This window comes from Schistocerca cancellata, chromosome 3 (genome assembly GCF_023864275.1).
Source record: "Schistocerca cancellata isolate TAMUIC-IGC-003103 chromosome 3, iqSchCanc2.1, whole genome shotgun sequence".
Lineage (NCBI taxonomy): Eukaryota > Metazoa > Arthropoda > Insecta > Orthoptera > Acrididae > Schistocerca > Schistocerca cancellata.
Window position 1 is genome coordinate 88,475,985 of NC_064628.1, and position 24,604 is coordinate 88,500,588.

General features: G+C 40.4%; 1 protein-coding gene across 1 annotated transcript in view; it reads right to left on the reverse strand.

The window, feature by feature from the left end:
- Nucleotides 1-14,539: 14,539 nt before the first annotated feature.
- LOC126176136 (facilitated trehalose transporter Tret1-like) overlaps nt 14,540-24,604 on the reverse strand; it is a gene marked incomplete at its 3' end in the record, with an annotated part of 55,950 nt that continues 45,885 nt past the window's right edge. Inside the window, exons 5-6 of the mRNA XM_049923275.1 lie at nt 22,644-22,916; nt 14,540-14,571 (exon numbers count right to left, since the gene is read on the reverse strand). Of these exons, the coding sequence (XP_049779232.1) occupies nt 14,540-14,571; nt 22,644-22,916 (305 nt within the window). The remainder of the gene's footprint in view (nt 14,572-22,643; nt 22,917-24,604) is intronic.

Below are 24,604 nucleotides of genomic sequence, written 5' to 3' on the forward strand. Positions count from 1 at the left end.
ACAATAGCCATTCATCAACAAGATATCGACCTTTTCCGAAATTGGTAAACGGTCCATTTTAACAAGGGTAATGTATCATGAAGCAAATACCGTCCGCACTGGCGGAATGTTACGTGACACCACGTACTTATACGTTTGTGACTATTAGAGCGCCATCTATCACAAAGCGAAAAATGTGGTCCAACTAAAACATTATATTTCTTTACGTACTACACGAATCTGTAATAAAAATGGGGGTTTCTATTATTAAAAAAAAAGCCGTTGATATCCGTTTGACCTATGGCAGCGCCGTCTAACGGGCCAACCATAGCGCCATCTGGTTTCCCCTTTCAAGCTAGACAAGTTTCGTTCTTTGTAAATAGTATTTTCGTTTGATTATCTCATGAGATATTTCGCCCGGTCACTATCAACGAACCACCCTGTATATGCAAAATGTTGTCTAAGGAAGAAGCTTCGTTCACAAACTATGGTCAAGTCTACCTTCGCAATATACAGTAATCGTCAGTCCAGAATACACGCATACTCAAGGAAGTGGATAAAAACAGAGCTCTTCTGTTGCAGTTATTGGAAGACATGTCACTGGACATTCGGCAATCAGTGTGGTACCACGTAATGGCAGAGCGTCTTAAGAGAATATTTGGAGAACATTGGAAAAAAAAGGAAGGAAGCAAGATTGAGTTAAAGGTATCGTCGGCATTGACGTTATTAGAGGTAGGGCACAAGTACTTTTCGTGCCAAGACGGTGGAAGGAAATCGGCCGTGCCCTTTCAGAGGAACCATTCCGACGCTGGCCTGGAGTGTTTTATGGAAATCACGGAAACCCTAAATCTGGATGGCCGGACGCGTGTCCTAACCATCGTCCTCCGGAATGCGAGTCTACTGGAGAGCATTGGAACGGCCGTTCAGGAAACGCAAAATGTTCTGTACACTCACCAAACTTAACAATTCTATACTTTTATCTATGGCGAAAATTAATACATGAGGTGTATTAGGAAACATCGATTATTCCTGAAGGCATGAAATGCCTTGTAACTCGGGCCTGTGCTGCCATTAACTCGACATGAAATTCAACATGCAGTATTGTTTCTCCAGTATCACTTTACAGCTTGTAGCATGGTCAAGGTCATCATTTTGAGGACTTAGTTTGACAGCCGTGATAATAAACATATGAACCATACCTGCGTTACGTGTTTCCTTACATTTGGTATAACAATGCAGACGTTTGTGAAACCTCTTTTCCTGAGGGCGAGACAGTGTTTGTGGTGCCGTTATGTTAATACTATTCGATCAAGCGCCATACATACGTGTATTGTGTCGTTGAAATTCTCTCAGAAGCTTCTTTCAAATGCCGCAAAAAAAAGTATATAGTTCCATTAGAAAAAGACAAAGTGGATGCCGTAATTCGATGACTATAAACGATAAAAATTACTTGCGAACATTTCTGGAAGGTGACTACAACAGCCGTCAAGTAATGTAAATAATGCTTGTTTGACCATCAGCTGATTTTATTTTAAACCCAAATATCGACCGGTTTTAGTCATGGACCATCTTCACTGATAAGGGTTAAAATTGTTTAAGCCACAACATTACACTCGTCATTACATAAATAATTTGTAGAGCATGTTGTGGTTGGCAGGAGAGCCAACACCGTGTTACTAGAGGAAGCCGAAAGGCACGCGTTTTAGCTCACGCAGGCTGGCGTGAGACGTAGCTGGTGGAATACTTAACTTTAATCCATTAATGGTGAACGTCGCTCTTGACGGTACATGATTCACAGTATCAATAGTAACTGGTAGTGGCGCCTTGCTAGGTCGTAGCAAATGACGTAGCTGAAGGCTATGCTAACTATCGTCTCGGCAAATGAGAGCGTATTTTGTCAGTGAACCATCGCTAGCAAAGTCGGTTGTACAACTGGGGCGAGTGCTAGGAAGTCTCTCTAGACCTGCCGTGTGGCGGCGCTCGGTCTGCAATCACTGATAGTGGCGACACGCGCGTCCGACGTATACTAACGGACCGCGGCCGATTTAAAGGCTACCACCAAGCAAGTGTGGTGTCTGGCGGTGACACCACAGAGCATGTCATGAATATCAATATACGACACAGGACTTTTAGAAGCTGTCATTCCACCACCACACGCAGTCTTTTTATTTCTCTCTTTCTGCTATCCCGCCCCCCCCCCCCAATCCCATCCCCACCTCCTCCTTATCCCCACCAAGTCACCATTCCCATCATGCACTGGTGCTGCTGCTCGTAATGTGGTTTCAGTTGCCTGAGACTGCAGTCGTGTGTTTGTGTGTGTTTGTCATCTGTGTTGATGAAGGCCATAACGGCCAAAAGCTATAATTGTGAGAGTCTTTTTGTTGTGCCTATCTGCGACTCAGCATCTCAGCTACATGGTGAGTAGCAACTTTCCTTCTCATCATCATTTAACAGTTCCAGTTGCCCAGGTACTGGTAATGAGCCACTTCCACTTTGTCCTGTCACACCCATTCACACAGAACATCATCCACTGTCCATCCTCTGGTCACTAGATCAGCCTTAATCAAGTACATCAATTGGGTTCGATGTCTTCCTTGAGGTCTTTTCCCATCCACCTGTCTTTCCAAATTTCTTTTGGCTGCTCTACTTCGCTTCATTCTCATCACATACCCGTGCCATCGAAGTCTAGATGCGCCAATAGAAAAGTCTTTATTCCGGTTTCTTTCCTCAACTTGTCATCGCTTAACAAGTCCATCTTGGTCTTATGAATGGCGGATCTAAGAAATTTCATCTCTGATGCTTGCAGCCTTGATGATTCTCTTTTTGTGAGGGTACATGTTTCAATACCATAGGTCAATATTGGTATGAAATAGCTATTAAACATCATCAGTTTGGCCGGGTTTTGGAATCAAGTCATCCCATAAAAGTTGGTAGAATTCATATCCTTTTTGCACTCTGTTGGTGATTTCATTTCTGACCAAATTATCACTGGAGATGACACTTCCAAGACAAGGAAAACTGTCCACACAATCTAGTTGGTGGTCTCCCAGTTTTACACTTGCTAGTTGTCCATCTGCCATCACCACTGCCTTGGTCTTGCTGATGTTGACGTTATATTTCTGGAACTGAGATTTCCATTCATCAAGTCTGATCTGTACTTGTACTTCCGTTTGTATTTGTGAGTCACCCTCAGGAAGGAACCACGCAGTCTATCCGTGGCGAGCGTCTGAAGTGGTAAGATCTCCGGCTAAGCGCGTGTCTGCTAAGTCCGTAGGACAATGGATTTCTTAAGTTCAGCCTAACTGAAAATTTAATCAACTTTATTTCAGGTTTAGCTCTAAAATATCTAATGTTATCTTAACTTGCAGCGCAGTGTAATTCTCGTGTGAAGTTCAGATTATTTTCCGGTCGTTGCTTTGTCACTACTTTGTGAGTAAAGTGGAACCACGTGTTGATCAGTAACTCTAACTAAGATCAATCTTAAATGCGAATGCTTGTGCGATTATAACGTCTCATCTTGACAATATTTTTCAATATAGCAACTTTTCCTTATGTTCAACCCACGTGGGGTGTACTTTGCGAGACCAGTACCACGTGCTTATATAACTGTTTGACCCATCAGGTTAATAGTAAGACGTTAGTAACCAGTTCGAGGTTTTTCTTTTATAAATTGCTTTTCGATCTAATTTATTTTAATTATCAAAATTATTGTGGAGTTGTACGCTGTGTGTAAACCAAGTTGACCACGTGAAGTATGTGGTGTAATCATCAAAGTAGCCCTCAGCTATTCTTTTTGGGAAGATTTCACAGAGAGTTAGTATGAATTTAGTATACCAGTGTGTGGTAATTACATGACGGACAGGATTGTGCTACGAACGTAATTTCTTTGGGTGAAAATTGAATAGGTTGGTTGTGGTAAATTTCCTCTTGCATATGTTTCAACGTTCTTCGTGTGTTATTTTATGAATGCAGTGTTGTATGCAGTCTCCCAATCTTGGCTCCATATTTGATGTGTTCTGTAAGATTACAATCTCACATTTTCACAATCCTAAATAAGGCACCAATTTAGTTATGAATCGAGTTTAATATGCTGAAATTTCAATGATCAATCTTAAAATAAATTTCCAAATATAAACTGATTTCTTTCTTTTTATTTAATATTACCGGTTGTTGTATGACTATTAAAAGATTATAATTAATGTTAGTCTGTTTGGGAATTTGGTAAACCTAGACTAGATACCTGGTGAAACAGTTGCGCAGTAATGCACGGTTAACTTCCCCAGACAGCTCACAGCTTTTAACCCGCTTTTATTGTCTATCAGTACCGCTACACATAGCAAAATAAAGCAACAACCTTACACATGGCGACCCTGTTCTGTGATTCCGCTAGACTCTGGAATCTCTGAAACGTTGGATTGCGAGCGTTGTATAATCTTAATTTTTTTTCCCTACAGCGCTCAAACAACTTCTGCGTTGTTTCTGAGCAGACTTTCAAAAGATTCACGGCGTTGTTGAGCGTCGTTGTGTTGTTTGTCTTGTTTTGTTTTCTATATTTGTGTGTTTTATATGTGTGTGTTTTATATGTGTGTGTGTGTGTTTTTTTTCTCGCTTGTAAATTCCACTGTTTCGATCAAAGATAAAAATTTGTTTTGCGTGTGAAAAAGTGCGTGCTAGGTTGGCTATCTTTCGTGTGACTATCGTAATTTTTGGGGGACACATTTATTTTGATTAGTGTGTCACGTACCGGGTATAAATTGCACTAATGCAGACACGTAACCAAGCTAAAAGTAAGCGGTCCGACAACTTAAGCAACATGGACCATGGGGATAATTTGATTTCGAATATTAACACGCCGAACGGTTCCGAAAATGCAATGGGGAATACTTCAGAGGAAATGCAACACAGGACGAATGGGCTCACATCAGAGCCAGAAATTAGTTTGCCTCCAACTAACCAAATTGATTTGGCAGAACTCATGAAAGCCTTATTGCAACAAAATAAAGAAAACGCAGAGAAATCTGAAAAATCGATCCGAGAGCTAGGCGGACAAATGACGCAGAAATCAGAAAAATCGTTCCGAGAACAAAAAGAATCATCTGAAAAATCGATCCGCGAGCTAGGCGAACAAATGACGTAGAAATCAGAAAAATCGTTCCGAGAACAAAAAGAATCATCCGAAAAATCGATCCGCGAGCTAGGCGAACATATGACGCAGAAATCAGAAAAATCGTTCCGAGAACAAAATGAATCATCCGAAAAATCGATCCACGAGCTAGGCGAACAAATGACGCAGAAATCAGAAAAATCGATCCGAGAGCTAGGCGAACAAATAGACAAAAAACTAATCCAGCAGACAAATAAAGTTGACAAGTCGATGCAGAGAGTGTCCAATGATATCTCACAAAGAATAAACAATCTGGCAAGTGAAATAAAAAGTGATATTATGAAAGACTTAGGCCGTACATTTGAACAAATCGATGATCGTCTGCAAGCCTTAGAACAGGGCAAACGGAGTCGTGATGCGGAATCGAAAGAGAGCGAAGAACAGCTACTTAGGAATTTCCAAGCGCTGAGAGAAGAATGCCAAAGAGAACACCAGTAGGTACTCTCGAGGGTCCAGGAGGCGGAAACGCATTGTCCCACGTCCGTTAGCAACACAATAGCAGACAACAGTCTAGCGATTCACGCGCTGGAACAGCAAGTAGAACAATTGAAGCAGACTGGGGCGGAGGACAAGAGACAAATACATGATAAGATTGCGGCATTAGCGGACATTGTAGGTACAATGAAGCTGACGGAAAGCGAGAACTACACCGGTAGCGGCCGCAGAGACCGAAGAAGTGCGTTCGCTTCTGAGATTTCAGAAGGGACAGTTCGAAGTGAACAGGCAAAACAGAGCTGTAACAGGCGAATTACAAGAACGCGTGGCGCATCTGGAAAACCGCATGGCGTGTGATTCCGAACTCGTCAATAGCATTAAAAATAGCCGTACGAACAGTGCAGAGAGGGACTCCGGCCACGAGGGAGATTTTGACGAAAGGGAAGAATGTAATTTGAGGGGCAGACATGAGAATAATAGAAACATTCAAGGGCCTCGCCAGGAGGAAATGCGAGGATTTGATTTCAAACATTTCCTTACGGTGAGAAAGGTTGAGATATTCCGAAATTCGCAAAAAGGAATACATCCACGAGCATGGCTCGAGCAATTTGAGTTCTGTCTTCCTCCCGACTGGGCAAGTTCACATAAGATAGAATATATGTGTGGCTATTTGGAAGGCGAACCGGCGATTCGCATGAGGTCGGCAGCGCGCCACTGCAACTCCACTCGGGAGTTTCGACAAGCCTTTCTGTCCGCCTATTGGTCGGAAGCGGCACAAGATAGGGTAAAGCATGGCATAATTATGCTGCCAAATTTGAACCAGTCTGGTTTCGGCAGCCCTGGACGCCTGTTCGACCACATGCTGCAGGCAAATCAATTTCTATACGACCCATACGGGCCTGCGGAACTAATTAGGATATGCATCACCAAATTGCCGATGCACTTGCGGCACGTCATTCTTGCGGGACGATGCAAAGAGGACGTGGAAACGTTCAAGACGCTTCTCCAAGAGTTGGAATACAATACAGGAGAATGCCCGCCTAATCAGGCACAAAGTTATTACGGGGCACAGCAGCGCGACCGCAGTCGTGGCCGTAGTACTAATCAACGGCGTGACTGGTCGTCGCGACGCGAATGGAACAATAATCGGGACCGGCCGTATAGAAACTGGGGTAACAGTCGCGAACACAGGTGGAACAACGGAAATGATCGAGGACGTGGACAGAATCGTGAACGGAACAGTTACGGCAACCAGAATCGATACTACGGTGAACACGGTGGGAATAGGACTATAGGCGGAGCACCCCATGATGTTGAAATTCGGCCAGCTAACCCTAGACATAATCCAGCAAATGGAAATGAACAAAACCGGCAATGACAAACTATCAGCGCAGAAGGCGCCCAATCGGAACAAATGAACGACATGGCAAAGGAGTGCATACGGTATATAGAGAAGCAAGATCTGTGTTGAATTAATGCAAAACTCAGGGGAATATCCGATCTGTGGGTATTATGGGTCTGGCAAACCCAGGTCCCCAGCTGTTAGTAGCCTTGTTTCCGATTTTCTGCTTTCAGTGCTACTATCTATCTATTACTATTCTATATCTGTCAGTATAAATGAGGATCTCTTACTATAGTATGCGTGCTGTATGAATATTTTAAGATAGGAGAACTCTGAGAAAGGAATGAGTAAGTTTGGAATATTGATAACAGGATGCGATAATACGATTGTTTAACCAATGGCTTCCCAATAAGCGTTGATATGTTAATATTGATGATATATGTTTTTTTTTTTTTTTTGTTCTTTATAGCTGAGTACGCAAAGTTCTGTCTGTGGATTTCGTAAGTAGATTGATTCCCTTCAAGGTGAAAGAAGAGTTGTGGTTTGTGTAATTTAAGTGGCTTGAAATAGTATTATGGCAGTCAAATGACGAGCAGTTTTCCAGCAAATGGAGAATGGAACGGAAATATGGATCCTTTTTGTAGTCTTGATTGATGTTGAGCCAAAGCCTGAAAAATTATTCTGCGTTACTACTTGTCCTAGAAAAGCGACGTTTATGTGCTTTGCTGATGCTGTGAGCATTACAGATTACTGTTTTCGCTGGTGCGGGATGCACTGCAGCCTATATGATTTGTACTGAGGAAATTTCCCTCTTGAAGGTAGAGGAAGATTAAATAATTTTGATTATGGGACCGAAGGAAAGATTGGTTTAAGGTAATAAGGATGAAGCAAAACATTTGTCATTTAAACTACAGGAGGATTCGGATCTTTTGTGTCTGTTGTAAGTTCAATATGTTAAGATGAAATTGTTTTACAGAATAGAGGAGACCACAATTTTGCCATTCATGAGAAATGAATCCAGAATAACCACCACAGGCGAAATAACTGATTTGGAAGCGAAAGGTAACTTAAAGAAGGAACGAGATCGCAGCAAAATGGGTAAGAAAATGTAGTATAACCTGTATGATGCAGATATTTTTACCGTTCTCAGAGTCATCTGTGTGATTAATTCTTGTGATAACGTAATTTTAGATGAAATTGTCTTACTGTTTTATGTATAAACATATGAGTATGATAGATGTATAATTGCGAGTCTCTTATCAGGTGTGTCAACTGGTATAAATGTTTTTGCGTGTAAATAACCATTGTTCTTTTTACTGTGTATGTTTAAGGAAAGTTCTCCATATTTATCATGTGACAAGACATATGCCGCGAGCGTCAAGAAGAGGACGAATTAGAACAATCTTGTAGTGGTGTAAACACTTTGTTGAAGTAGCATTGAAGAAGCTTGTTGGATTAACTAGTAGTGGATAGAAGTAGAATTTTGAGTAATGCATGTTTATGGGTAGTTAGTTTGTAGAATAGACAACAGGTATGCATATGTGTGTGTAAATAACATGTGAACCCTATGCTGTCCTGACCTATACTTGCACAAGGCATAATCCTATTCATTTTAGTGAATTAATAAGTAGCATTTGATTTATTAAAACGTAAGTGAACCACATTAGTGATGTGGATTTAAATAGTGTATTGTCAGTTCATTTAATTTTTATTTTTATACTGTCAAGTCATTTCACTTTTATTTTTTTATATTGTCAAGTCATTTAACTTTTATTTTTATATTGTCGATTCATGTAATTTTTTTTATTTAAAAAAAATTAAGTCACTTTCGTTCTTAAAAATTGTGAAAGACAATACTAAGCGGTATTATGTACGACATTTTGTAATCACATAACTATGATGAACAATGTCTTTAAATCCAGTTGAGAACGTGAAAGCGAACCGGCTAAACTCTTACGAGACAGCGGGAGCAGCGAGGAGAAGGGCTAGTTGTAAACTAGCGGGTTTCCCAGCAGGACACGCTGTCAACCAGGCCACTTCGGGAGCGCGGTCGACAACAAAAGAAGGGCACGCGACAAACACTTTCCCTTGCACCTGGAGCTAATGGGCGGCCGCCCCAGTCGTGGAGGCGATGACCTGAGATGGGCGAGCGGTCCATCGCGCAGAAATCCATCTGCTGGCAACGCAACACACGCACGCGACCGTGACGAGACGGCTGCGGTGAAACAACACAAGGGGCGTGGAGCCTTTTGACAGGTACTGTCCATAGAAACTTGCAGACGTCAACGACGCCTATCGACATTTCCTGACGGATGCCTACTGTCAAGCGACAGTAAATCATGGTTCGATGTTCTCTGGTCGCTAAGGGTGGCACAAAAGAAGAGCCATTAAGTGTCATTCTTGCCCAGGAATATCAACCTGGCGTGTCAAACGAGGATACCGCACGAATTTGACAACACAATCATGGAACCAAACCGAGATGTACGTGACAAAAGGCCACCAAGAGAAACTTCATGAGAGGGCAGAGACGGCGGGATTGCACGCAACAGATGGACAAAAATCCCTACTGACAGCTGTGGCGACGGACCCCCCCCCCCTCCTCTTATATTGTGCCTCGAAACAGTGGAACTGCTGAGTGTGCCAGTGAACAGTGATTATACAGTTCTTAGTCCAATGCATATTCGTGTGTTCTTTCAGAGAAACTTTGATCATGTGTTTTGCAGGGGTTTGATTTATTGGTGTATATTAGACTGACTCTTGTATTTTGCAGGTGTTCTATTTATTGTTTTTTTTTAGACTTTGACTCTTGTATTTTGCAGGTGTTTTATTTATTGGTGTTTTTTTTAGATGTTGACTATTGTACTGTTTTATTGATCAATGTTTGTACTTGTGTGATGTATTAGATTTGTGATATTTTGTTTCGTAAATTCATTCAAGTGGCATTGCTTCGTTTATCAGTCAGATTGCTATTCATTCTCATTGGACTGTGATCGATTAGCCTTGGCATGGGGCATATTTATTGTGAGGAACCCCTTAAGGGTAACAATCACATAATTATTGTTGTTTCAGTATAATGACACAGTGCTCATTGTTTGCTAACTAATTGAAATATAGTGGAGTGATTAAATTAGTGCCACATAGTTATTTTAATTCTACAAATTATTAGTTTTATAAGATATAGAATTTTTTTGCGATAACCACTTTGTAAAACATGTTTTTTCTCTTATTTTTTTGCTTTTGCGGATTGTGCATTGTAATGTTCTGCTTTATAATACTGATGTTATTTCATGTTCTTTTTTAATTGCTGTGGCACCTTTGCTATTTTCATAAATTTTGCTTGTTAATAAACAGTCATAAATTTTCCTGTGATCAGTTGGCTCTTGCAATGAGCAAATACTGGTGAACTCCATAAGGGTAACAACCAGAAATTGTTTTCATATTAAGGACACAGGGACAATTGTTTTTACTTGCTGACCGAATTAGATCTACACTATCTTTTAAATAGGTGTCACAGATTGTTTTTTTTTTTCTCTCTTTGAAATTGGTAGATTCTAAAGATGTGTTGAAATTATTGTGTTTTAGCAAGTAGCTGGTGACCTTTTGCCTTTTCTTTACATTTTTGGTTTAAGTTTGGCGTGAGAAGCCTGCTTGGGAATGTCCTAGCATGGCCAGAAAATTCCCTGCACAGTCTTTTCCTGGAGTGTTGGGGTTATGAAAGGTCTCTGTTGGATTCCTTTCATGTTTGATTTCTTAAATCTGTTGTCATTTACGGCATAAATTCCTCTTCTAAATTTACTGTGGCGTTTCTGACTATCTGGGAGGAGACTGAGTAGTGGAACGTGTTACTTTTACAAATAAACAAGAACGATCTGTCACACTACTACACCTTAAACCACAGTTTATATGTAATTCATGTCACACAGTCTCATACAGAACCTACATCAGCTTTCTTTTATATACTGTATATGATAAGATACTGTCATCCTCCTTCCCTTCTGTGTGAGAGGATGAATGAGCAAATGTATTTCTAGTTGCTTGCTTGAGGGTAGCAGACAAGCCTGTCTGCTACAGAACAGTAGGACCAACGTCGGAACAGGTAGCTACGCTTTCTAAAAGCAGAGAGGTTTCCATTCTTAGTATGGTCCTGTCTGTCCCTTGTCATGTTGGTATAGGAAGCTGCCCCTCTGGCCACTTCCGTTTGTATTTGTGAGCCACCCTCAGGCAGTCTGTCCATGGCGAGCGTCTGAAGTGGTAAGATCTCCGGCTAAGTGCGTGTCTGCTAAGTCCGTAGGACAATGGATTTCTTAAGTTCAGCCTAACTGAAAATTTAATCAACTTTATTTCAGGTTTAGCTCTAAAATATCTAATGTTATCTTAAATTGCAGCGCAGTATAATTCTCGTGTGAAGTTCAGATTATTTTCCGGTCGTTGCTTTGTCACTACTTTGTGAGTAAAGTGGAACCACGTGTTGATCAGTAACTCTAACTAAGATCAATCTTAAATGCGAATGCTTGTGTGATTATAACATCTCGTCTTGACAATATTTTTCAATATAGCAACTTTTCTTTATGTTCAACCCACGTGGGGTGTACTTTGCGAGACCAGTACCACGTGCTTATATAACTGTTTGACCCGTCAGGTTAATAGTAAGACGTTAGTAACCAGTTCGAGGTTTTTCTTTTTTAAATTGCTTTTCGATCTAATTTATTTTAATTATCAAAATTATTGTGGAGTTGTACGCTGTGTGTAAACCAAGTTGACCACGTGAAGCATGTGGTGTAATCATCAAAGTAGCTCTCATCTATTCTTTTTGGGAAGATTTCACAGAGAGTTAGTATGAATTTAGTATACCAGTGTGTGGTAATTACATGACGGACAGGATTGTGCTACGAACGTAATTTCTTTGGGTGAAAATTGAATAGGTTGGTTGTGGTAAATTTCCTCTTGCATATGTTTCAACGTTCTTCGTGTGTTATTTTATGAATGCAGTGTTGTATGCAGTCTCCCAATCTTGGCTCCATATTTGATGTGTTCCGTAAGATTACAATCTCACATTTTCACAATCCTAAATAAGGCACCAGCTTAGTTATGAATCGAGTTTAATATGCTGAAATTTCAATGATCAATCTTAAAATAAATTTCCAAATATAAACTGATTTCTTTCTTTTTATTTAAATTCTCTTTTATATATATATATATATATATATATATATATATATATATATATATATATATATATATATATATATATATTACCGGTTGCTGTATGACTATTAAAAGATTATAATTAATGTTAGTCTGTTTGGGAATTTGGTAAACCTAGACTAGATACCTGGTGAAACAGTTGCGCAGTAATGCACGGTTAACTTCCCCAGACAGCTCACAGCTTTTAACCCGCTTTTCTTGTCTATCAGTACCGCTACACATAGCAAAATAAAGCAACAACCTTACACTATCAGGGGCTTTTTCTACATCCAGGAATAAAATGACCTGGTTCTTGCCTTCCTCCCAATACTTTTCCATCTACATGCGGATGCTAAAAATTAGATCTGTTGTTGATCTGTTACTTCTAAAGCCATATTGTTACTCGTCCAGCTGTGGTTCTATGATAGTTCTCAATCTCTTTTCTGTGATCTTCTAAAGTATTTTCAGCCCATGAGACAATAGGGTTATTCCTCTACAGTTGGTGGATTTCCGCCTGCTACCTTTCTGAAACAAGGGAGTTATTTCACCGTTGCTGCAATCCGCGGGTATTCAATTACCTGCCCACATGGCACTGAGTACTCGGTGCAGCCATTGCATGCTTTGGATACCTACTGCTTTTATCATGTCTGCGTTCACTTCATCTGCACCCGAAGGTTTTCCTTTAGGCATAGATTTTAAGGCTGCCTCTCTTTCTGTCCAGGCGATGGGAGTTTCCTCATTGTTGGATTTCCAGTTATGTATTTGGTTCTTCAACTGTTTTTGTCCAGGTGATGCGAGTTTCCTCGTTGAAAGTGTGCATTTCCAGTTCTGTATTTGGTTCTTCAGCTGATCTATTTAATAGGTGGTCAAAATGGTTTTTCAGGACTTCACTCGTGTCACTTTATGTCCTAACCAATAATGAATGATCAAAAACATTTACTTACGTTTTGAGAAGCAGTCATGTAGAACATAATAAGCATTTCCAGTCTCTGAATAAAGTCTTTTGTCACCCCAACTGAAAATTATCTTTCACCTGCGCCGGTTCTTGCAGATGTCGGCAGCTGCTGTCCTGTGGAGCTGAGCTGTCGAACTGAAGAGGCGATCTGCGCTGACGAAGTGGTCCCTGATAATCGTCACCGGCCTTCTTTATGCCTGGGCCTGAGAGGGCATTGGTGTCGTGAAGTCTCCCCAGAGAGGGGAGGTGCGGGCCTGATTTTCATGAACCGCCACGCTGGTGCCACCACGCGGAGTCCGCAGCTACCGACGTTCGTGCCGGCGAGCTTTGGACGGCCAGCGTACGAATGGTGTCGTACGATGACACCACTAAGATTCTTCCTATGAATCTGTCTAGCATCTGCTTTTCCCACTATCTGTTTTATGTGTTCCTATTGTAATTCTGTCAGAGACAGCATAGGACTTGGAAGAGCAGTTGAACGGAATGGACAGTGTCTTGAAAGGAGGGTATAAGATGAACATTAACAAAAGCAAAACGAGGATAATGGAATGTAGTCGAATTAAGTCGGGTGATGCTGAGGGAATTAGATTAGGAAAAGAAACATTTAAAGTAGTAAAGGAGTTTTGCTATTTGGGGAGCAAAATAACTGATGACGGTCGAAGTAGAGAGGATATAAAATGTAGACTGGCAATGGCAAGGAAAGCGTTTCTGAAGAAGAGAAATTTGTTAACATCGAGTATTGATTTAAGTGTCAGGAAGCCGTTCCTGAAAGTATTTGTATGGAGTGTAGCCATGGTTGGAAGTGAAACATGGACGATAAATAGTTTAGACAAAAAGAGAATAGAAGCTTTCGAAATGTGGTGCTACAGAAGAATGCTGAAGATTAGATGGGTAGATCACATAACTAATGAGAAGGTATTGAATAGAATTGGGGAGAAGAGGAGTTTGTGGCACAACTTGACTAGAAGAAGGAATCGATTATTAGGACATGTTCTGAGGCATCAAGGGATCACCAATTTGGTACTGGAGGGCAGTGTGGAGGGTAAAAATCTTAGATCGAGACCAAGAGATGAATACACTAAGCAGTTTCAGAAGGATGTAGGCTGCAGTAGGTACTGGGAGATAAAGAAGCTTGCACAGGATAGAGTAGCATGGAGAGCTGCATCAAACCAGTCTCAGGACTGAAGACTACCACCACATATACTTTACGGTTGCTTTTCTATTTTGTGATCGGTTATCTCAGTATCTTCCATTTCGACATTCGTACGATGATTGAAAGGAGAGACAGATTATGATCTTCAGTAGTGAACCACCTTGGGAAGAGCGAATTCAGTATTGCAGCCTTCTCTGTCATCTTTCGTTTTGGTACCAGTATGGTCACTGAGTGACTGAACAGATGATTTCGTTCTGTTTGCTGATTTTATGTAAGACCAAAAGCTGTTAGGAGTTTTCGTCAAACCGGATCGCAAAATTTTACTTTTTTAGTCACTGAACGCTTCTCTCCTTGCCCTCCTTATGCTAATTTTTGCTTCAATTTTTGTTCGTCAGCTGGATTTAGACTTCTCTTGAATCTGTGATGAAACTTTCATAGTTTACGTAGCAGTTTCTTAACGAAGTTATTATACCACAGCGGGTGTTTCCCATCCCTTATGATTTCACTCATAACATACTTGTCTAAGGCTTATTAAACAATCACTTTTAATTTTATTTTCATTTGTCCTCTATATCTAGTAACTGGCTTTTTCATTTTAATAGTGGCTGAAATCTAGGTATTGATTGGAAGAGAGGAGAGGAGGCGTGTTGAATTTTTTTGGGTAAATCATTCAGATGGTTCAGATACTTTTGAAAACTGCCCGAAAGGGGTTACATTATAATTAGGTCTTTCATTTTAATGGTGGCTAAAGTACTAGGCTATGTTTGGAGGAGAGGAGTTACATTGTGTAGTGTGTGTGTGTGTGTGTGTGTGTGTGTGTGTGTGTGTGTGTGTGTGTGTGAAATATCTTTGTTATATGATCTTGTCAGTTTTACAAGTCATTTTTTACTATACTGTGATTGGCTGGAAGAGGTATAGAAAGGGACCCCGTGAACCAGAGAGAGCAACACTAGCCAGTAGACCACGAGCTGCGGACAACATGTCCTCTGACGTCCAAGTATCCTGTGCGTTAAAAAGAAGTTGAAAATAAATAATTGTTTATTTACATAATTCTGAATGCAAAAAGATATCTAGAGATACTGTGGTTTCAATTGAAATTGAGGAAGGAAGATAGTGTAGCATTCATGAAAACCTCCATTGTGAATGATTTGCTTTATTCCAAAGTGTTTGTACTTTAAAAGATTAACTGCATTAAATTCTGTTAGTGAAAATTACTGCTTATGTTAATGGTAATAAGACAGCATGTTTTTTGAAGTTAGTTCGAATATAAATGCACTTGAAGTCATACTTAAAATTATATAGAGAAAATTGCCAGCATTAACTGTTTTAAAAGCCATGCAAGATGAATGAAATTAGTGAAAGCATAATACCAAAATTTTCATCTTGCAAATTGTCTCAGAAAAGTGTTAGTTTGCTTTATGGTAGTGGACAGTTTAAGGGTTCCCGATTTCGATTTGCTTAAAATGAATAAACCTACTTGAATAATGAATATATTAATTGCAGCTGAAGTAAATTTAGAATTTTGTGTACTTTGCACGATGAAAATTGGAAAGTCAGTTTGAGATCCCCCACCAACAGTTTTGCTTATTGAAGATAAAATTACTGCAGTTGCTCTTATCCATTAAAATTAGAAACAATATTTCTTTTTAATGAGTGTGAAAATCCTACTGTAAGTGACTTTTAATTATACGAGGGCTATCCACGAAGTACATTACGTTTTGGAATTAAAAATAAATAAAGTACTGGAAATTTTTTTTATTATGTACAGATGAAAGCCACACTTAAATACTACTTTTCTACATAGTTGCCATTTAAATTAAGGCTTTTATCGTAGCGATGGACGAGCCTGGAAATTCCTTCGTCGCAAAATTCGGCCGCCTGCGCCTTCAACCACGTGGTTAATCAGTAACCCGGTAGAAATACGATTTTTGTGGCTTTCCTGGAAAGAGGCACTACAATAAACTCGCAAAGGTATTGCCAAACTCTGCACAACCTCAGAAGAGCAATACAAAACAAGCGCAGGGGAAGTTGGGCTCAAAGATCTTGCTGATTCACGACAACGCCCGGGCCCACACGGCAAATGCCACTCGTGAAGTTCTCGAATCTTTTAAGTGGGAATTGTCTCCTCATCCGCCGTACAGTCCCGACCTGGCACCGAGCGACTTCCACTTATTCCCAGCAATGAAGAAGTGGTTGGCTATGCAGCGTTTTGATGACGACGCACAGCTTCAAGAAGAGGTAACCACGTGGTTGAAGGCGCAGGCGGCCGATCTTTACGACGAAGGAATTTCCAAGCTCGTCCATCGCTACGATAAGTGCCTTAATTTAAATGGCAACTTTGTAGAAAAGTAGTATTGAAGTGTGGCTTTCATCTGTGTATAATAAAAAAAATTTTCAATACTTTATTTTTAATTCCAAAACGTAATGTACTTTGTGGATAGCCCTCGTATTTATACTATTTGGGGAATAACTATTGAAATAGGACTAAGTCCATGTCCATTTCTGGTTTAGTACTGACTTCCATAACTTTTGGTGATCACATAATTCATATATAACAAAGTCATTACTATGGAGAAGAAATAAGCCGTTAATGGTTGCCGTGAGAACTTCCATATGCTATTTATAATTGCTAGCATCACCATACCAATTGTCTCATTATGGAAGAGTTCATTGCACTTCTTTTGGGAAGAAGTAACAGTAGCTTTCCTTTATCATAACTCTATACAGATTAAATAAAAGTAATGTTTCACATTACTATGCCTAATTAGGCTGGCGGCCGTTTTTTATTTCATTTAAGCAGACTTGGTTATTTTAAACATTTTCCTAATTTCAATCTTTAGCTTCCTGGTTTCTTCTGTAGCACTAAATTCAGGTTCGATAAGCCAAACCCCTTAGGTAATTCACGGTCAATTTACAAAAATCCCCCCCCCCAGAGGGTAATATTAACTGCTTCGTAATACCATAATTGGTGGTACACTGTATGTTAATATAACACGCAACGCAGTATAATGTTATATTTGGCTTTTCCCGTGACAGGACTAAATGTTCTGCTAGGCAGTTAATGATAACGTTCTTATCATTATTTCCGCCTGTACTTCTGCTCCAAGGATATGAATATGCTATAATATCTGTAAACTTTTTATGCCACTCATAAAAGTTTCTAACCAGCAGTAATCATTCGCAACAGAGTGTCTTTTTATTAATGTCATACACGTAGAGACGTTTTCTTCTCTTTATTTTTCCAGAAACTATTAGTTTCTTCCGCTTGTAAAATCTGAAACTACGGAAACGTCACCAGTAAAAGCAAGACAAGACTGGCAATTACCACTCACACGAGTACTTCTTGGAACTTGTTGAGAAACGCTGCCTTCTGAACGCCAAACTCTGCGTGATATTGTAAGACTTGGGCTTCCGCTAGGGTAACAGAGTGAAAACAGTCCCAGAGATTACGCAGCAACCAGTCTTGCAAAGGATATTCATCCAAAAGTGCTTAAACAGTGTAATCTAGCAAACTGCTGTTAAGTGGTGCTAGTTTTCAATTTGAGAGTCACAGTTCTGTAGAAGATAAAAGAAATTTGGGAGAGAGCAAATAACTATCATTCTAGAAAAACTGTAAATGAAAGAGGCTTTCAAAGCAACATTAGACAAGTTCTTTGAAATCCTCAATAGCAAGTGTGAGATTAAACTACGTTCAGAATTTGCGAGCCCATGTCCAGGTGATGCTGACTGTAAACATGAAGTGTACATCTCCTGCTCTTGTTTTAAAAATCTGAAGATTCCTGTCAAAGAACTAGAGTTTAATAAAGGTTAAAGAGAAAAGGGTGGATTTGTTGGACAGAATCCATTTGTATTATTAGATCTGTCTGAGCAAAGAATACAGTTTAAAAAGCAGAGGAGGTAGGCAGATGAGTTAAGAAGACTATCTGAATACAGACGGAGAAGGAAGGGAGAATTAACATTCGAATTACCAGATCTGTCTGAGCAAAGAATACAGTTTAAAAAGCAGAGGAGGTAGGCAGGTGAGTTAAGAAGAATTTCTGAATACAGACGGAGAAGAAAGTGAGAATGAACATTAGAATCAAATGAAATTCTTTTCTACGAAGAAGATGAAGAGACAATTGCTATTAAAGATTAAGAATCTGAAGATCCTTCGACGTACCTTCTACTTCAAGTACAAGTTAGTAAGACATTCTAAATGCGCAGTGTTGCAGCGTAAAGTATTAGCTATGGTTTCGGTCTACGTGCTACAGCTGCCATTACAACAGCTGCACATTTGTATGCTGGATGAATTACTGAAGGAGACACAAGACATGTCGTTGATCAGAATAAAGTGAAAAGGGCCGAAGAAACAGTCATGAGATCACTTGATGAATAATTTCATGTTCGATGCAGGATAGGCAAGATTGAATGTATCTTCTTTCACGTATGGCAAGATTCCATTAAAGTTCTGTTACAAACAGACAACTCAAGTCATCAGTTGTGAAAGAAGAGTATTACATTATTTGCAGTCAACCGTATTGAAGTTGTGTTTGACATTTAACTCCAGAGAAAGAATTGACGAAAAGTAAACCTGCTGAAATTATTGCTAACCATCCTTTGGATTTTTAAAAGAAAACCAGCGTTCATATAAGTTTGCTGGCTATTGGTGGTGACTCAACGAATTTCAGCACTTGTTGGGAAGGAGGAGTCATTCATTGGATTGATACAAAGCTGAATCGTAAACTCATATGGTTTATTTGTGCTTTTCAAACCAATGAGCTGCCTTTGAGCTGCGTGACCGAACAGTTGTCTGGGAGAGCTTTGTTTAACAACAAGTGGAGTAGTAAGGTTGGTAACATGCTTGATAGTGCAACAGAACTTGAGATCAAACTCTCATTTGTCAAATTATCATTTCCAGTGTCTTTGGTTCCATTGGGTGACACTGTTGTCAAAGATCTCTCTACAGACCAGGCTTATGGTTACAGAATAAGTCAGACTGTAAGGGCAAGTGCACTTACAACTGAACTAACATTATTAGAAATTTGTCCTGTAATCCACTCTTAGTAGCAAACAACTGCCAATAAGAATTGCCGCATATACGTTTCAAATCATGACCTTAAAGGCAACAACTTGAAGTCATTACAACTGCTTGCAAAATACGTTGTTGGCGGTTACTATCCCTGCTGGGTGAGAAGCTGCTAAAATCCCCAAAGATATTTTTTTGCCAACAATCCTAGATTAATCGTGGCTCGAATTTAGTGAAATGGAGCTTCAGACACTTTTATGCTCGGAAGAGTAAGAAGAAAGGAAAGTAGTGGTCCACAACATAACTGAAATGAAGAATGAAAACGATAATATACCAGGAGACCTATCTGCTCGGCCTTGGAAGATACCTGCAGTAAATCCAAGTGCAATTTCACTTTGGAGCTGATAAACTGCTCTGAGAACATTTTTATGAAGATCCACTTACTTGCAAACTCAAATGGCAGAAATAAGAAAATTTGTTCAAGGGCCAATGCAAATTCCAAAGTCGCCATGCCATGGAGTGTCGATAGAGAGGTTTTTGAAAGAAGTGACAAGGTTTTCTGACAAAGTGTACGCTCATAAGAAACGAGAAGGATACATTAGAGGATAGGAAGCAAGAAGAAGAATGATGTCTAGGAATGAATCGATGCAAGATTTGATGAATATTGTTGGTTGAAGCTTTTTACATTTTTTTCAATGTGTTTTCAGTGTTTGTTTGAGTTCATTAAACCAGTTTTAGAGCAAATTTTGGTGGAATTTATATTAATTTATGCCCTTTTGTAGGAAATTGCAATATATTTTATGCTTTAGTAGAAATTTACTGAGCTAAATGTTTATCTGCAAAGAAAATCCTTTTCAATTACGATATTACACATCAAAAGGCATATTTTTGGACACTCTCATTCACAAAAATCACAAAGTTGGCGTTGTCTCAAGGGTGAGGTTCACATGTGAAACACACCACCTATAGTATTAACATTGCTACCTAGTCAAGGAGCGACCTGTCACTGTCCCTAACAAAGCATTTTTCGACACTAACTCGTATCGCTTCATCAACAGAATACTGATATCGCAATTAATCAAACTATCAAAGTAACTCATTCTTTTTTTGCATTTCTGTCATATTTGATGGGTGCTTCATATTTCACCAGAACCACCCAGAATAAAATTCACCCTTCATATGACAGCTTTTATTTACTATTATACGTTATCGATTTTTCAAGTGGAAATAATTTCTGCAACACACTATTGGTAAGCCGTATGGCCACCTGTAATTTTCAGCTATTCAATTAGAGTGATATATACAAACATATAAGCTCATGTATTTACACAGTTACATTTACAAGGTAATTGTAGTACACTAGGGCGCATTGTACATATTTAGATCTTATAGAATGTGTTAATACTGGTGATTTATAAAATAGAATTACAATAGAACACAATTAATCATTGTTTACCTTTTAACGTACTTACAAATTTCTATCCGTTTGACGCATCAGAAACTAACTGTGGCAGGAAGAAACGAGCATGCATTACGTGATGATTTTGCATACGTTAAATAATAATGTAGACACTCACATCGAGTAGGAGCACAATTTGTCTTCACGAAGTGCAAAACGTATTGCTTTAGATCTATAGCATTTTGAACAACAGTACTCAAAGAGAACAGGCAGTACAGTACAATACAAAAGGAACCGTTTACTACACACGCTGTAATAAAATTGCTGTATCTGGTTGTCCACTGCGAAATGAGCGTATATTTTCTCGAAATTTTATTTTTATTCATTGAAAAAGGTCCGTTTCTTCCCATAATATCCGGCATGGAATGTGCTGTTTATGATGTCATACAATCGTATATTTGCACCAACGCTTTTAGTACCTGGGAAAAAGTTTGACCGAATTATCAAAATATCTCAACGCGAAAAGAAAATATTTTGTTTAATCTAATAACCTGTTTTTTTAATTGTACATATGACGTAGATCTCTATTATCAGAAGGAAGTCATAGGAGCTAAATGAAGAGAATCAGAGGTGAACAGTGATCTTAAAAAGGAAATAACAATAAGGAAGTTGTTATTTGGCGGAAACCAGAGCGCAGAATTCCAGACGTCAACGTTTCCATTTAAATTTCCCTTTTGCATCAAAATAACGGGCGATACTGAAAGCTTTTGCTCTGCTGGTGCAGGACCGTTAATGAGAAATGTAGAAACGATGTTGTAGAGTATCCTTGGTGATGTATAAAATGTAGTAGTCTTTCGTCATTGCTATCTACGTTTCTTCTTCTTTACATGCAAGGTTCGGCCAGTACAAGTATCTCTTGCATTGGTAGCAGAAGACAAAACAGTTGTTCTAAATTATCCATACTGGAGTACAGAATGTGTCATTTTGACACTGGAAGTTAACTGCTAGCGATACATGGAAGACATTCCACTGCCATAAAATATCTTTACAGAGTTGAATGCCTATAGCTTAGCATCCCGATGACACCTTTGGAGAAGGAGCTCTGAGTGTGGGAGAAAGGAACAGGTCGTGGCGCTGATGAGGGGATCTTTCTCAAAGTCAATTGAAGTCATCTCGGTTCCAAGTGAATGTAATTAGACAGCTACGTAGCGTCACGTTCTGTCGTAAATGTCGACTTCAACTGTTCATCTGGTGTCACCGCCAGACACCACACTTGCTAGGTGGTAGCCGTTAAATCGGCCGTGGTCCGCTAGTATACGTCGGACCCGCGTGTCGCCACTATCAGTAATAGCAGACCGAGCGCCACCACACGGCAGGTCTAGAGAGACGTCCTGGCACTCGCCCCAGTTGTACAGCCGACTTTGCTAGCGACGCTACACTGACAAATACGCTCTCATTTGCCGAGACGATAGTTAGCATAGCCTTCAGCTACGTCATTTGCTACGACCTAGCAAGGCGCCATAGCATTTGATATTTTATGAAGCATGTACAATCAAGAGCGATGTTCTACAATTGTGGATTAAAGTTAAGTATTCGAAGAACTACGTTCTTTTCTTTATAGGATAATTACTTTACCTTGTTCCAGACCTCACGCCAATCTGCGTGAGCTTAACACGTGCCTTTCGGCTACCTCCGAGTGGCTTGGCTGTCTGGCCACGCCACTACAGTTCACACTTTGAACTATTTCCCTCTGAGCCACTACACGTATAGATCACGTCTAATAATGAAACAGACGGTGCATTTTCTGTGTTCTTACTTATGAAATAATTCCCTAGTAACAGCGTTGCATGCTTCTTCTTCTTCTTGAGGTGCTCCATCGAAGTATTGGCAACTCTGGACATACTATCACAAGAAGAAGCCACTGTCTATTAACACTTCCACATAACGAAACAGCTCCCGGCACAGAATATTGCACAGCAGAGTTCTCTAACTACCGATCGCTGGCAGCACAGGTCCGACGGGCGCGCCCTTCTCCTCGCCGAGCATCTCTTGTATTTCCTCAAGAGTCTTCCCCTTCGTCTCCGGCACCACAAAGTAGACGTAAATCATTACGAGTAGTGCGCATCCCGCGAACACGAAGAAGGGACCGCCGTTTCCCACTGCGAGGGCGATGTCTCCGTAGAACCTGGTGACTATGAAGGACATGAACCAAGACACGCATGCGGCCATCGGCATCGCCACGACCTTCACGTTGGGAGGGAAGACTTCGCCAGATACCGTGAATGATAGGCAGCCGTAACCTGAAACAAAGACACCAAACTCTACATACATTGTGTCAATACAGATTTTTTTCTACAGCAAACTTAAAATAAATGGATCCGAGTTGCATATACAGGGTGTTTCAAAAAGGTACGGCCAAACTTTCAGGAAACATTCCTCACACACAAAGAAACAAAATATGTTATTTGGACATGTGTCCGGAAACGCTTACTTTCCATGTTAGAGCTCATTTTATTACTTCTCTTCAAATCACATTAATCATGGAATGAAAACATGCAGCAATAGAACGTACCAGCGTGACTTCAAACACTTTGTTACAGGAAATGTTCAAAATGTCCTCCGTTAGCGAGGATACATGCATCCACCCTCCATCGCATGGAGTCCCTGATTCACTGGAGAATGGCGTATTGTATCACAGCCGTCCACAATACAAGCACGAAGAGTCTCTACATTTGCTACCGGGGTTGAGGAGACAAGAGCTTTCAAATGCCCCCATAAATGAAAGTCAAGAGGGTAAGGTCAGGAGAGCGTGGAGGCCATGGAATTGGTCCGCCTCTACCAATCTATCGATCACCGATTCTGTTGTTGAGAAGCGTACGAACACTTCGACTGAAATGTGCAGGAGCTCCATCGTGCATGAACCACATGTTGTGTCGTACTTGTAAAGGCACATGTTCTAGCAGCACAGGTAGAGTATCCTGTATGAAATCATGATAACGTGCTCCATTGAACGTAGGTGGAAGAACATGGGGCCCAATCAAGACATCACCAACAATGCCTGCCCAAACGTTCACAGAAAATCTGTGTTGATGACGTGATTGCACAATTGCGTGCGGATTCTCGTCAGCCCACACATGTTGATTGTGAAAATTTACAATCTGATCACGTTGGAATGAAACCTCATCCATAAAGAGAACATTTGCACTGAAATGAGGATTGACACATTGTCGGATGAACCATTCGCAGAAGTGTACCCGTGGAGGTCAATCATCTGCCGATAGTGCCTGCACACGCTGTACATGGTACGGAAACAACTGGTCCTCCCGTAGCATTCTCCATACAGTGACGTGGTCAACTTTACCTTGTACAGCGGCCTGACGCTGACATTAGGGTTATCGTCAACTGCACGAAGAATTGCCTCGTCCATTGCAGGTGTCCTCGTCGTTCTAGGTCTTCCCCAGTCGCGGGTCATGGCTGGAATGTTCCGTGCTCCCTAAGACGCCGATCAATTGCTTCGACGTCTTCCTGTCGGGACACCTTCGTTCTGGAAATCTGTCTCGATACAAACGTACCGCGCCACGGCTGTTGCCCCGTGCTAATCCATACATCAAATGGGCATCTGCCAACTCCGCATTTGTAAACATTGCACTGACTGCAAAACCACGTTCGTGATGAACACTAACCTGTTGATGCTACGTACTGATGTGCTTGATGCTAGTACTGTACAGCAATGAGTCGCATGTCAACACAAGCACCGAAGTCAACATTACCTTCCTTCAATTGGGCCAACTGGCGGTGAATCGAAGAAGTACAGTACATACTGACGAAACTAAAATGAGCTCTAACTCGGAAATTAAGCGTTTCCGGACATATGTCCACATCTTTTCTTTATTTGTGTGTGAGGAATGTTTCCTGAAAGTTTGGCCGTACCTTTTTGTAACACCCTGAATAGGGCGAGCCAGAACTCTACCGACAAACTTTCATAGAT